The sequence below is a fragment of the Charadrius vociferus genome, unplaced genomic scaffold (genome assembly GCF_000708025.1).
Source record: "Charadrius vociferus isolate BGI_N301 unplaced genomic scaffold, ASM70802v2 scaffold68, whole genome shotgun sequence".
In the NCBI taxonomy this organism is placed as follows: domain Eukaryota; kingdom Metazoa; phylum Chordata; class Aves; order Charadriiformes; family Charadriidae; genus Charadrius; species Charadrius vociferus.
In genome coordinates, this window is record NW_009649946.1 from 2,586,137 (window position 1) to 2,601,056 (window position 14,920).

The following is a 14,920-nucleotide window of genomic DNA, read 5'->3' on the forward strand; positions in this document are numbered from 1 at the left end:
TCACATCATGTTATTCTTAAGTGAAATGTTGTGTCACGACTTTAGAGAGCTTTGTTTATAGTTAGTTGATGCAATTCTGCTTAACCTGTTGAAATGTGTTGTACAGTTTATTTCTTCTTTGTGTTTGTATACAGTGGTTTAAATGTGCTATCCTGCTGTGGTTTTTGATGCAGATCTATAATATGATAAATTGGATAACGGTTTTCACTGCGTATCTCGGGCATGACGTAATGGATTCTATTGCTAACTACACTTTCGATTTTACCTTGGAAAAGTTTGCTTTTTCCTTCGATGCCAAATTGACACCAGCAGAGCTAGGGGATTTTGGAAATTACTATTACTTTCCCAACATTGTGATTTTACTGTTGATTATCCTGAATGTGTTACAGGGGTGGTTTTATATTACATTTTGGTGCACAAGTGGGTGTACGGCATGCACTGCTGCTCCCCAAATCCCATGAGCCACTCAGCAGCCTGTACTGGCCCCACCCATACCGGCACAAGGTACTCCATGCTCGACAGTGACCACTGCCACTATTCCAGCCTCGACAACGCGCACCGTTGCTACCCCACCTGCTCTGACAACAAGTACCACTACTACTCAGAGTCCATTAGAACAAGTTGCCCCAGTTACCAGGAAGCAGAAATGGAGGCCAGCTGGTTCCCCTGCCCCTTACAACAAAGACCAGCTCAAGCCAGATAGCATGGGAGAGAATTCTTCTGACAAACATGTAGGAGAGGGTCCTTCTAAAGCAGATCGGGGAGAGAGTCCTTCTCGGGCAGCATCAACACAGGAGGAGGAATCAGACACAGCAGTAATCATTAAATCCTTCTCTATGAAGAACTTGCAAAACATGAGAAAGGAGAAGCTAGGCAGTTGGGAAACCTGGTCAGAGATGGAGGTATCGATAAAGCAATTGGGAGAAAGTCAAAAACTCTCAGTCTCTGGAGGCGGCTGATGTCCGCTGTAAAGGACAGGTATCCCCTTAAGGATGATATCAAATGCCGTCCAAGCAAATGGACCGCCATGGAGAAAGGTCTTAAGTACATGAGAGAATTGGCCGTGCGAGAGGTGATTTATGGTGACTGGTGAGTGAATGTAGACCCAGATGAAATGTCATGCAAACCACCTACGTTGTAGAAGTTTGTGCAGAGTGCACCATCAAGATATTCCCACACATTGTCAACAATGACTTGAGGATGATCTGATGCCGACATACCAACTGTAAGTGAAGTGGCTGACAGAGTACAACAATATGAAGGCAGTCTCTCTTATCCCCTCACGGTGGCAGCCATGGAAAAACTGGTTGAGAAAACTAAGAAAATGACTAAGAAAATGGCTAAGAAAATGGCTAAGAAAAATGAGAAACTGTTTGATAAACTGTTTGATAACCTGTCCAGGATGGAGGAAAGATCACTGTCATCCCTTGCATGGACCCATGTTGCAGCCATTAGAAGATGCCCTCCTACAAGACCGGCTCAAGAGAAATAGAACACACTATGAGATATCCTGTGGTTTTGTGTCTGTGACTGTGGAGAGAACATAAGGAAATTGGATAGGAAACTTACCTTGGCCCTACAGGCACAAGTACATGAATTGCAAGATAAAACAGACAGAAGAAAGAATTTTTCCAGGAGGATGGCTGCGCTGCTCTAAGGTGAGTGATTCTCCGGTCCAGGTAGAAACTCATCTGTTAATTGTGGATACTATGCTCAATATTAGAGGGGCCCTGCCTCCAGCCAGGAGGAGGACAGGGACAAATGAGTTTATTGGACTGTATGGATTCAATGGCCTGGCACGTTAGAGCCACAAAAGTATAAAGCCCTGGTGGACACTGGTAAAATGTACCTTATTGCCATTGAATTATAAAGAGGCAGAATCTGTCACTATTTCTGGAATGACAGGGGGATCTCAAGTGCTGACTGTATTAGAGGCCAAAGTGAGCCTAACTGGGAATAAATGGGAGAAGTACCCCATTGTGACTGGCCCAGATGCTCCATGCATCCTTGGCATAGACTATCTCAAGAGAGGATATTTTAAAGACCCAAAAGGGTATCGGTGGGGCTTTTGGTATAGCAGCTGTAAAGACTGAGGATGTTATACAGCTGTCTACCTCACCCGGTCTTTCAGATGACCCTTCTGTTGTGGGACTGCTGAAGGTTAAAGAATAGCAGGTGCCAATTGCTACTACAGTGGTGAATTGACGACAGTATTGCACCAACCGAGACTCCCTGATTCCCATCCATAACCTGATCCATCGGCTAGAGAGCCAAGGAGTGATCAGCAAGACTCACTCACCCTTTAACAGCCCTATATGGCCAATGTGAAAGTCTGATGGAGACTGGAGATTAACAGTAGACTGTCATGGCCTGAATGAAGTCACACTAACACTAAGTGCTGCCGTGCGGGATGTACTAGAACTTCAGTATCAACTGGAGTCAAAGGCAGCCAAATGGTATACTACAATTAACATTGCTAATGTATTTCTCTCTATTCCTTTATCAGCAGAGTGCAGGTCAAAGTTTGCTTTCACCTGGAAAGGTGTCCAGTACACCTGGAATAACTGCCCTAGGGATGGAAACACAGCCCTACTATTTGCCATGGACTGATCCAGACTGCACTGGAACAGGGTGAAGCTCCAGAACAGCTATAATACATTGATGACACCATTGTATGGGGTAACACAGCAGAAGTTTTCAAGAAAGGTAAAAAAATAATGAAAATTCTTCTGAAAGCAGGTTTTGCAGTAAAAAGAGGTAAGGTTAAAGGGCCTGCACAAGAGGTCCAGTTTTTAGGAATTAAGTGGAAGGATGGATCCAGATTCCAATGGATGTGATTTACAAAATAACAGCTATGTCCCCACCAACTAACAAAAAGGAAACACAAACCTTCTTAGGCATTGTGAGTTATAGTCAGATTGTGAGACCTCTCCATGAAGTGACTTGAAAGAAAAATGATTTTACATGGGGCCCTGAGCAACAACAAGCCTTTGGACAAATTAAACAAGAGATTGTGCATGCAGTAGCCCTTGGACCAGTCTGAACAGAACAGGACATTAAAAATGTGCTCTATGCTTCAGCCGGGGAGACTGGCCCTACCTGGAGCATCTGGCAGAAAACACCAGGGGAGACTTGATGTTGACCCCTAGGATTTGGGAGCTGGGGATACAGAGGATCTGAGGCCAACTATACTCCAACCAGAAAAGAAATACTGGCAGCATATGGAGGAGTTAGAGCTGCCTCAGAGGTAATTGGGGTAATTGGTACTGAAGCACAACTCCTCTTGACACCTTGATTACCAGTACTGGGCTGGATGTTAAAGGATAAGGTTCTTTCTACTCGTCATGCCACCCATGCTACCTGAAGTAAATGGGTTGCATTAATCACACAATGGGCTTGAATAAGAAACCCCAGTTGTCTGGGAATCATAGAACTGATCACAAACTAGCCCAAAGGCAGACTTCAGAATGCCACTAGAAGAGGTGGTAACATGCTAAAGAAGCCCCACCATATAATGAACTCTCAGATAATGAGAAACAGTATGCTCTATTCACTGATGGACCTTGTTGTATTGTAGGAAAACATCAAAGGTGGAAAGCTGCTGCGTGGAGTCCTACACAATGAGTTGCAGAAGTGGCTGAAGGAGAAGGCAAATTGAGTCAATTTACAGAGGTAAAAGCCATCCAGCTGGCTTTAGACATTTCTGAATGAGAGAAGTGGCCAATACTCTATCTCTGTACTGACTCATGGATGGTGGCAAATGCTCTGTGGGGGTGGTTAAAGCAGTGGAAGCAGAGCAACTGACAGTGCAGAGATAAACCCATCTGAGCTGCTGAATTGTGGCTAGATATTGCTGGCCGGCTAGGGAACCTAGTCATAAAGGTACATCATGTAGATGTTCATGTACCCGTGAGTTGGGCCACTGCGGAATATCAAAACAATCAGCAAGTGGATCAGGCTGCTAAGATTTTCCTGACAGACTTGGACTGGGAATATAAAGGTGAACTATTTTTAGATGACTCTTCAGGTCATCAAGGAAGGGATGCAACATATAAATGGGTGGATTTAACTAGGGACGCTATTGCACAGCTTATCCATGATTGTGAAACGTGCCAAAATCAAGAAAGCTAAACGGTTAAAACCTTGGTGATAGGGGGAAAATGACTGAAATATAAGTGTGGGGAGTCTTGGAAAATTGACTATATCGCACTCTGTCAAACACCCCAGCATAAGCGCTACATGCTTACAAAGGTGGAAGCAAGCACTGGATGGTTGGAAACCTATGCTGTGCCCCATGCCACTGCCTGGAATATTATCCTGGGCCTTGAAAAGCAAGTCTTGTGGCATCATGGCACTCCAGAAAGAATTGAGTCAGACAATGGGATTCATTTTATAAACAGTCTTACAAGTAATTGGGCCAGAGAATATGGCATTGAGTGGATATATCATATTCCCTATCATACACCGGCTTCTGGGAAAATTGAATGACACAATGGACTGTTAAAAAACACCCTCTATTGCTTTCTAGGTAGAACTTTTAAAAACTGGGACAAGCATTTAGCACAAGCTACCTGATTAGTTAACACCAGGGGATCCATCAGTCGAGCTGATCCTGCTCAATCAGACATTTTACCTATTGTAGAAGGGGATAAAGTCCCTGTGGCGCATGAAAGGAATATGTTAGGGAAAACTGTTTGGGTTTTTCCTACTTCAGGCAAAGGCAAACCCATTTGCAGGACTGTTTTTGCTCAAGGACCTGATGTACTTGGTGGGTGCTGCTGAAGAATGGGGAAGTTCAATGTGTGCCTCAAGGAAATGTAACCATGTGCGAGAATACTCAATTTTGAGCTGGATGATGTTAATTGCTACATAATACTAACAGTGCTCAATAATTTTTTTTTCAGGATAACATAGTGGTGATGAAACTTAAGCTAGCTTCATCAAGTGGTGTCCAGCAAACTTTTCTAGGTGGACATTCTACCTGTGGGCACAAACAACGATGAATTTCATACCAACTTTCCTGCCCTGAGAGTCTGCTATGATAGATGAAATTCTGCAATGATGAACTAAATGAACTTAACGAACTTTTGTGTATAAAGATAAATCATAAAATAGTGGTCTGTGTGTATTGACATGTATGTGTATATATCTGAAGATCAAAAAAGTAATAGTGATCTGAGCATGATGCAAATGGTATGGAATAAGAGGTGGAATGTCCTGGTTTGAGGTGAAAGAGAACTAACTTTCTGTTCAGTAATTTTACTTTTCAGCTAAGTCTCTTCTAACTAACTGAGCTCTCTGAAATTAACGGTGTATTTTTCAGACAGTAGCCCGCTTCCAAAGTGGTAAGACCTGATGTTTATAATTCATACCAAGGAATGGTATGCAAAGATGCTCTTGCTTATAATTATTGCTATAATACCCAAGGCCAGTTAACTTTGTTATTTTCTCTGTTAGAGGGTTAAGAGCAGAAATATGTAGCACGGTCGCACATACGGGGAGGAGCAAACAGGACAGGTGACCCAAAACTGACCAACAGGGTATTTCATCCCATCTGCATCATGCTCAGTATAAAAGCTGAGGGATCAAAGGGGTCAGTCTCTTTCCTTCAGTGGCCAGCTTCTGAAGGTGGATTCTGCCTGTTCATCTACCTTTCATCCCAATCGGTGTGTTCCTGGATCCAGATCCTGAGTTCAGGTCTCGTCCATCACTGAGTCCAGTCTGGGACTTTCCCAGTGCCTGCCTGTGACGTGATTGTCATCCTGGGAGCTCTACACTGGTTTTGTATATATTGTATATATTTCATTATTTTCTTTTTTGATATTCTTATATTTTCTTTTTATTATATTATGATTAATATTTCATTAAAGTAGTTTAATTTCTTTTAAACTTGTAAGACTCCTTCTTTCTCATCCTTCTCTCCCTGAAGGGAGAGGTTGGGGAGAGCATCTGTCGTTTGTTTCAGTGGCCTGTCTGGCCCAAACCACGACATTGCCTCAGGTCGTTTGTGTGGTTAGTGGTTACAGACGGCACTATGGTGTAGAAGTTAAGTGAGGGAGTCATTGTGTCATCGACAGGGCCAGCCAACCCCTCCAATTTGTCTTTATGATTGGGAAAATCACAGTGCATGAGCTGAAAAGCACACGCTGCGTCTTGGTCCACACTGGAGGAAAGAAATCTTCTTTGAGCTGTATCCAGCCAATGCGGTGACTGCGTATCGTGCAGACACAGTTTCAAATTTCAGTGTTCCATTTCAGCATTTGTGGTTTTAGGTGGGAGCCAGGATTCCAGATGCCTTAAAATTTCCATACTAAGCAACCAATTGCATCATTAGTTATATAAGCACCATTTAAACTCTATCTTTTAGTTCTTACTCAGGCCATGAAGGCCTCTGTTGTGGAAAGAGAGGTGATTGGGGCATTCCATGGTGTGGGTCTCTTGTAAAAACAGTCATATAAAGAAAGTACAACTGTAAAAAAAAAAAAAAAATCAGGTCAATGAATTCAACATACTCAGGTTGAAATGTCAGTGCTTGGGAGCACAGACTGATGACAGGCTTTGAGAAACTACTCTGGTAGTTATTTCAATGAGACACGAAACAGAGAGTGAGCGACTGAGATAGCAAGAAAAAAATCAGGTCAATGAATTCAACATACTCAGGTTGAAATGTCAGTGCTTGGGAGCACAGACTGATGACAGGCTTTGAGAAACTACTCTGGTAGTTATTTCAATGAGACACGAAACAGAGAGTGAGCGACTGAGATAGCAAGAAAAAAAATGTTACCGCAACGGGTATGGTCTGACTACAGCATCAAAAACACAGAAATTATGTCAGCGACTGCATATTTAACTCTGATGTCTCTTTGCCTTGTGTTTGCAGCATTTCTGATATGGAAACTCACTTTTCCTTTACACCTTAATGTAAGTTAGTCATACACTGGTAAACAATTCAGCAGAAATTTTGCATTTACTTCAGAAGGCGGCACTTATTTGGAAATATTCTGCAATATTTTGTCTTCTTTGTAGTGATACCTTTCATTTAATAAAAAATTAGATCCACTTTAGCAAGAACCTGGTATTAAGCTTTTCAGTGTAGATGTTGTGTTAAGCTTGGTCTCATAATGACATATTATGTAAGTTTTGCAGTAACGTGGGCTTGGTTTCACAGATTCATTGGCCCAGATGGGATCGAAGAATGTTGTAGTAGGTACTTCTGATATGTAAATCTCCACTGGGCAGGGGAGACACCGGAATGAAGCCACTTTCCCCCACCATGGCCTCAGAGAGGACATTTACAATGAAAGCAATCTCTTCCCACTGAGGAAAAGAAAATGTCTGGGTGGTGCACATCTGTACACAAAGCATTGCACAGGTGGTGGAGAATAAGGGACTGGGACTTGTGTTATATTTTCTTCCTTCAGATTTCAGGAACAAACATATATTTTCTGGTCTATATAACAGTTTCTTGTGTGCATAGAACATAGATAAATGAGATTACGAGTGCCTGGCATCTTCATTCAGTTGCCCATTGGCAAAACAAGGATTGTATCACTCCTCTCATCACTGTAAATGTTCATTACTTCTGGCATAACCTTCGGAGGTGCTTTCATCAGATATGGTTCTTAAATCTCTTTAAGATAAGCAGCTGAAGGGCAATAGCAGGTAACAGACCAAATACAACCTAATTCAGGTAAAAGTTCTTAAATTAAAGGAGTATAACTGATAAGAAATTGTCTGCTCAAGTTGTTTCTTGGCGGAAAAAGCATTACTTCAATAAACCAGGTTTTTCCTTCAGAATTACTTTAGCTATCCCAGAAACATTTTGATGAAAAATTGAAAGGTGTTGATTGGAAAATGCTGCCTTAATGTCTCATGGGAGTTGTTGTTCCTCATGAATTCCAATCTTTTTCCTATCCAGGATTTTGTGAGACCTTAGACCATGGAATGACATTACTTATTGCCCACTTTTTCTATCCAAAGCTAGGAAACATAGTCTAGTTGGTAAGCTCAGACTACAAAAGAGAATAAAAGCATAAATAACCATATAATAACCCACTGTGCATCTTGGTGCTTTTTATAAACTGGCATTTTTGCCATAAAAACTTCCATTAAAAAATCTGTCAATTTCTTGTTTAAAACTCTTGTTTTCATCAACATTTTCTCCAAGAAAATAAAATATTTTTAACTGGCTTTTCTGAAGCCAGTGATTATCAATGGGAGGACACACTTACTGCTCTTTATGCTTCTTTCTGGAAGCCAGGCCAGCTAGGAGCTCGGCTGGTTCTAAGAAGTGATGCTGCAGTGAAGCAGAGGAGTGGTCTGAATATGACTGTGCTCCTCCTTCAGAAATTCTGCCTTCAGTCTGAGAAGAAATGACCTCTGAATCTTTACCATTTTCACATGACCAACAAACTGCTTCCCATCAATTTTTTTTAGCGTCCCTCCATTTTTAAATTAAATAGCAAGTGCATTGATGGAAAAAACTCAATGAATTGTGAAGTTTTACAAATGCAATCATATGTCTTGGGCTAGGGGCAAGAGCTAAACACTGATTATGCAGTCCTTCTCCTTCCCAAGTGCTCTGTTTGCAACCCTCACCCATTTAATTTCCTGAGCCCTAGTTGATCCCTGTAGAAGGCCTCAGGAGGGCTCTCTCTTCTCTAACTGGTTTGACAGAGGTGATCAAGTAGTTAAAACATTGATGGGTGACAGTCAATGTGGGATGGCTGTCAGTGCTGGGATCATGCCATTTCAGTCCCTGACACCTCATAATGTGTGAGTAGGACTGCATCTGACGTGAGGGGGTAGATGGAATCAGGTGGGAGTGAGGCTGAAAATGTGAACAAAAAAGATCAAAGGGGAAGCAAGTGAGTGGTGCTACAAAATGTAACGCTGGAGAGAAATTATGAAGACAACAAGAGATGGAAATAAGAGAAATCTAGAAAAGCTGAACAAAGAAACAGGAAGAAATAGGGAGAACAAAAAGTTAAATACAGAAATACTGAAACAAGAAAAAGCATGGTTGGCAGGGAGTGAAAAAACAGATGCAAAGAAAAGCAGGAAAATTTGAAAGAACTGAGAAAAAATGTGTTGACAATGTAGGATGGTAATGCTAAAAAAAAATCAAATAGGTAATATAAACGACCTGAATGTAAATACATAGTTTCCGTTTTGTAGTCTGAAAGAATAATGGAGAGACCAGGACCTCAGCTGATGGCTGGATTTTTGAATTGGATGGGACTGATCTAAATTTAACTGAATGAACATTAAAGCAGGATGGAACAGGGTGGGGTGTGTGTGCTGCCTTTCTTTTAGTTAAAAAAACCCAACGTCCTGAGTCATTCCAGAAGAAACATGTGGATTCTGGAATAACTCAGATGGCGGTTTTGTTTTCTTTATCTTTCAATATTTTCTTTCCTTAATTAGTGGTGGCAGAAAACTAACATGTGGTGAGATTTGAGAAACCACAATAACCATATTAGCTAAACGAGAGTAGATTTCCTTTCAGAGCTTTAACATACGAACAAGAACTAACTACATGTGGGGGCTTCATTTGCATAACATGCAGATTTTCAAATAGTTATCTTAAAAAGAAAACACCCTTTCCACTTGCCACAGTGTGAAGGTGAAGCACAAAGCGCCTGCAAGAAAGGCTGTCTGGGCTTTGTAACTGGGTCAAAAGAAAACACGCTGAGAAGGTAAGTCAAACTCGTTACCTTGCATTAACTTTGGTATTCACCTACATGGTTAATTCTTCACCTTCTGAAAGACTGTTATTCATGCTGAATATTGAGTATGTTGCAGACTAAAAGCACAAGATACATTTAAATTAGAAAACACCTGAATACGGAACAAGATGAGCAACAGTTTTTGTAATGGATCACCAAAAAATCTGATTTATCTTTTAATTAAGCATTAAAATTCTGATTTATCTTTTAATGACACTCCTTCCATGAAATAGTGTTGATAATATTCAGCTGCTTCACAGGCTAATCTGTTAGTATTCCAAAAGTAGGTTGTTGTCTGAGAGAGATGCTGGAAGCTGTTAGTAGCAGCAGAAGTGCCTGTTTGAGTATGGACTACAATCATCATGGACTTAGCTGGTGATTTGAAATCACATCCATTTTTGTAATACAGAGGGAACTTCTAATACTCTTTATTTGCTGCTTACATGACTGTCATGGGCTTGGTTTGTCTTTGTGTAATGAAGTTTTCTCTGCAAGATGCAGATCCATCTCTTTGATCCCAGAGAAAGAAGCACTTAAAAGGCCTACAGTGAAATGGCCCACAATGAAATATTGTCAAATTCTTTTACCGACATAGAATGTGCTCCTACTCTGATTTTGTTGTTTTTACCAGAATTTAAGCCCATGTTTTAAAATGTCAGACACTGTGAGCATGAATCAGTCTTTTGCTTCAGACAGCATTTAGGCAGAAAGAGAGTTGTCTGTAAACAGGATCTAGGCTGTCGCATATAGCCATGAAAGTCCATGCACATCAGCTTATCAAGAGTAAATGTACTATTCTTTGCAGCACTTGAGAGGCAGGAGATTTAAAAATGAAGCTTGCATTTTCTTTCCAAAAAAGTCCAGAAAATACCTTATGAGCCTCATCTGAAGCCCACATCAAGTTAATTGGATGATTTTCATTACTAGGTTTTGACATGCAAATAAGAGCAAGTTAGCAAAACAGTAAAACAATGTAGTTAGAAAAAAGTTAAAGCACCTCTTAGCAAAGGTTAAAAGGGTGGCCTGAAAACTTGTGACTTTTTAATGATGGAAATTGTTATGAATTATGAAATAAATAATACAGTGAAAAGTACTACACTGTTGTGATTAAGGATGTCTCGAAAGATTCACAAGGTCTGGGCACCTTGCCAATCGTCTTAATGCAGAAAACCAAAAGAGAGTGCAGTTATTTAGCATCGTCCACCACATTGTTGCTCACACACCCTCCCCACTCACATCCCTGTCCCTGCGCTGCCCTCTCACATCAACCGACAGCTCAGCTCTCCACGCTGAGGAGGGTTCATAGGCCAGTTAAAACAGGTGTCCTTCAGCAACTGCTGAAAGCCACTATATCTGGACTGCTTCAGATAGTTAAGACACGTTGCTGAGCACGTGGCTGCTACGAATACAAGAACTGTCCCACAGACCAAAGGTCCATTCAGTGCCATGTCCTACTTCTGAAGATGGCCAGATGCAGATGCCTGGGGAGAAGAACATCCGCCTCAGGACTTGGTTTTCGATATCCTTGCAGCTTTCAGGAATCTGTCTTTTGACCATTACTGCACCCTGGTCCCCTAAGTGCAGCTGCTAGTTTGATTTATCAATAGAAATCTAAAATGGAGATAGTATTACTCATCTGCCACAATTGTTCCTCTTGGCATTTTATGTTTACGGCTTGTCTCTGCACTGAAACTCACACATCTTCTTTCCTCCATGTAACTGGACTTTACCAAGCCATATTTCAAATGCTCTACTATTTTACGGATTTAATCATAACCTTCCCCAGATTTGTGATGACAGGGAACAGTTTAGTCCAAACAGCAATAAGCAGGCCAAATTAATCTTCAGCCCACTGAAGTTATTTGAGTCACAATCCATATAGATCTCACACTTTTTTTTTGCTTTGTATGCATCAAACAGTGAAGATTGCTTTTCAGCAGTAACAATCAGAGCATGCATGCACTTTGTCCACATACGCACACACATACAGGAAAAAACAAGACTCAGGGTTTTTAAGTATCTCCGTGTTGTTCTATGCAAATATGGCGGGATTTTGTCATAGCTGAAGTCCTATGAAAATCAGCAGTCAAGAACATTAAATGTGTCTGTTTAAATGATTATGAACCATTAGGACATGACACTTTAAGTCTACCAAGTTACATTTTGACACTATGCAGGTTTTTTGTTTCATTCACTAGGTATGGTTAGCAGAAAGCAACACCATACTTAAGCTGCTAGGGAGCCACTGCTATTGTGATACGCTCGGTTTTGAAAAAAAGACAAGCATGACATCTATCATCCTGCATTTCTTTAGGCCCAGCATTCTATTAATTTGATAATATCCTACAAGGCTGCCTGTATTAATGCCATCTGGTGTCTCTAATGAGATCACAAGCTGCAACTGAATGTTCACACGCACCATTTCTAAAAGAAATAAGACGTTTGAAGGAGTTTTCTACTAGTTTTTGGTTTTCCTGCTAATGCAAACAGCTAGGTTGTCATAAGAAACCAAAGTCTGGAAGAAAAATGTTTATAGCTTTTAAAATTCAGGAATCATAAAATGCAATATTTTCATGTCTCGTTCCAACTAACTTTGACAACAGACCTGAAGAGCATGCACACAAACAGCAAATGTTTTTCTTCAGAAAAGAGCTCTTACTCAATTTGGTAATTAACACATTTCTCAGTTTTGCAGTTCTACTGTTAAGTGATCTTGTTTAAATGATTAATGATTAAACTGCTCATCTCCATGACATTAAGTGCACCCTTTGCAAAAATAGGCCGTCATTCAGAGTGTTCTGAGCACAGCGACAATTAACATTGTACTTTTTATGATTCTAATGCTAGCTTGATTTTTTAAAAACTAGTGTCATTACGTAGCTAGCCTAATTTGTAAGAGACTTGCCTCCAGCTTGTAAGTTTCCAGCACAGATAAGGTTAAATATTTTCCTTTACGTAAAAAAGCAGGTTGTTGTTATTGCTTGTCAGGAGGAAGTGGTGATTATTTCAATTTAACTCTGTACCTTTAACTAATGCTGTTATTTCTTGTTTTTCGAATTAAAGTGTACTCCTGTTGAGGTTGATGGTAAATGTGCTTGAGGTAGCCACAAAAGAATGTAACAGAATCACACATCTTCTTTCACCTGATCTTCAGACAGTTTTCAAATCTGGTAAGTACTAAAATAAAATAGCTAATCTACAGTGTATCTGTGTGTGATGAATTTATTGAACTGAACAAGTAAGTAGGAGTGTAATTACATTGGTGGGCAATGCTTAAAAAATACTTATTGGCTGCCACCAAGTACTGAGAATCTTTTTCCTTATAGAAATCTTTTTCCTGAGTTCTTTCTTTATCCATTGTCGTTTGCTTGTGTAATTCAAATAATGTATTTTTATTGAAGATTGTAGTTTAGTCTTACTTTTGAGTACTCACATATTGCTTTCATAGTGAAAAGAAATACAATAATGTGGATAAAGTGGAAAAATAGTAAGCTAAAAAATTCAAAGCTTATATATTTAATATTCAGAACATAAGTATGTTTGTGTGCACATGCATAAACATGTTCCCATATGTAGTATATAAACAATGTTAGAACACACACACGCCCTTATGTACATGGAAATTTAATTTTTGTAATTACCTAATACATTAATGTTAAATAAAGCAATAAATATGCACATTATAAATGACAAAATTGCCTGTTGAAAGACTGTTAGAAAGATTTAAATTGAAAAGAGAACTGTGTTTAGAGGAGTTCTGATTCAACATCCTTTGCAGCAAGTGCATCTTCTTAATAACATTAGTAAATGCTATTTCAAATTCAGAAAAGGAAATCAACTCGAGAGATTTAAATCAGTTCCTAAATCTGATCTCTGCAATTCTGGTTTCAGTTTGAGTCCTTCTCTACAAATCTCATACCAACCACCCTCAAGAAGATTTTGCTGGACAGTGAAGGTCATTTTCTGAATAAATGTGTGACCGGTGGTGCCTTTGTGAACTCCTGTAGCATCAGGGAGCATACACAGCTCTCTCGTGGTGAGTAGTCTTGGTTTCCTACAGGCTTTCTGCTGAGCTCTTCTGAGGACTAGACAGTACTTCTTCAGTGCTAATCTGAAGAGTTCTCCTTTCTTAGCCCTCCATGGGAAACACCCATGCTCCCTTTCTTCTAAATGTCTTCACCCTGTCTTCTTCCTTCTACATGTCCTACACTAATGTTTGAGAGTGGCTTTGGCTAAGCGGAATGAAGAGTGACTGTTTTGTAGAGAACATATGCTGTCAGGCTCTCTGTATATTTTAACCATGTATGTCCTAGAAAGATATGAATGACAGATACCTTGGAAGGTATTTTTCTTGCAATAATAAAATAACAGTTTGTAAAACAATAACTCGGACACCTACCCCTTTAGTGCTAACTGAAGAGTTACTGTAGTTGCAGCCAAGCGCGAAGAATAACAGAAACACCAAGCAAGGGCATGAGTGTCTGGCTGAATGGGGTCAAAGGAGGGTAAAGCAGCAGATGGAGACTAGAGTAGCTCAAAGATGGGCTAGGGGACTACAGCCCCGGGTGAACTGTGCAACTTACTTGCTTGCTTTATACATCTTTGCACCTCTGAGACACACTTTAAATGGTTTAAAGTTTGCTTCAGAAGGTGTTTAAGTGTTTTCAGGCTGTCATATTCCTGCAGCTTCTAAAAATCAGCTTTGAAAAGTGAGCAGAGAAAGCTGGAGAGGTGTGGTTAAAGATTTTTTCAAAGGGCAGAGAAGACAGAGAAGCTGTGATGCTTATGCCACATTATATATTATGGGTCTTTACCCATCTGCACCCCTCTGTCATGAGCCAGCCTCCCCACATGACTCATAGGGAGTCTTATCCTCATTATACTTTTGGAGAGTGTTCAGTCCTTTCCCTCCCCCAACTTCCCAGTTATAGCTGGACTGCATCTGCCCCACTTTTACAGTTTATCTGTGTCTCCCTCTCTTTCAAAATTCAAGTAATTCCCAAACAGGAAGGATTTGTTTCTCTAGACTTAAAGTTGATCCAACTTTAGCAACACTACTAACAAAAAACAGAGAAACTCTAGATGAAGCTGCCATTCACAGCCTTAGCAAATATGGGACCTCATGTCATCTAGTCCCTGCAATCACTGCGCTGCTGGTATGTGCCATTCCCACAGAGCAGCTAATGGAAAGG

At 40.4% G+C, this 14,920-nt stretch overlaps 1 protein-coding gene across 1 annotated transcript in view; it reads left to right on the forward strand.

Annotated features, from left to right (window-relative positions):
- Positions 1 to 1,027: 1,027 nt before the first annotated feature.
- Positions 1,028 to 14,920, forward strand: part of CCR6 (chemokine (C-C motif) receptor 6) — a 17,044-nt gene continuing 3,151 nt past the window's right edge. Inside the window, exons 1-2 of the mRNA XM_009891472.1 lie at positions 1,028 to 1,089; positions 1,583 to 1,658. Coding sequence (XP_009889774.1) covers positions 1,028 to 1,089; positions 1,583 to 1,658 — 138 coding nt within the window. The remainder of the gene's footprint in view (positions 1,090 to 1,582; positions 1,659 to 14,920) is intronic.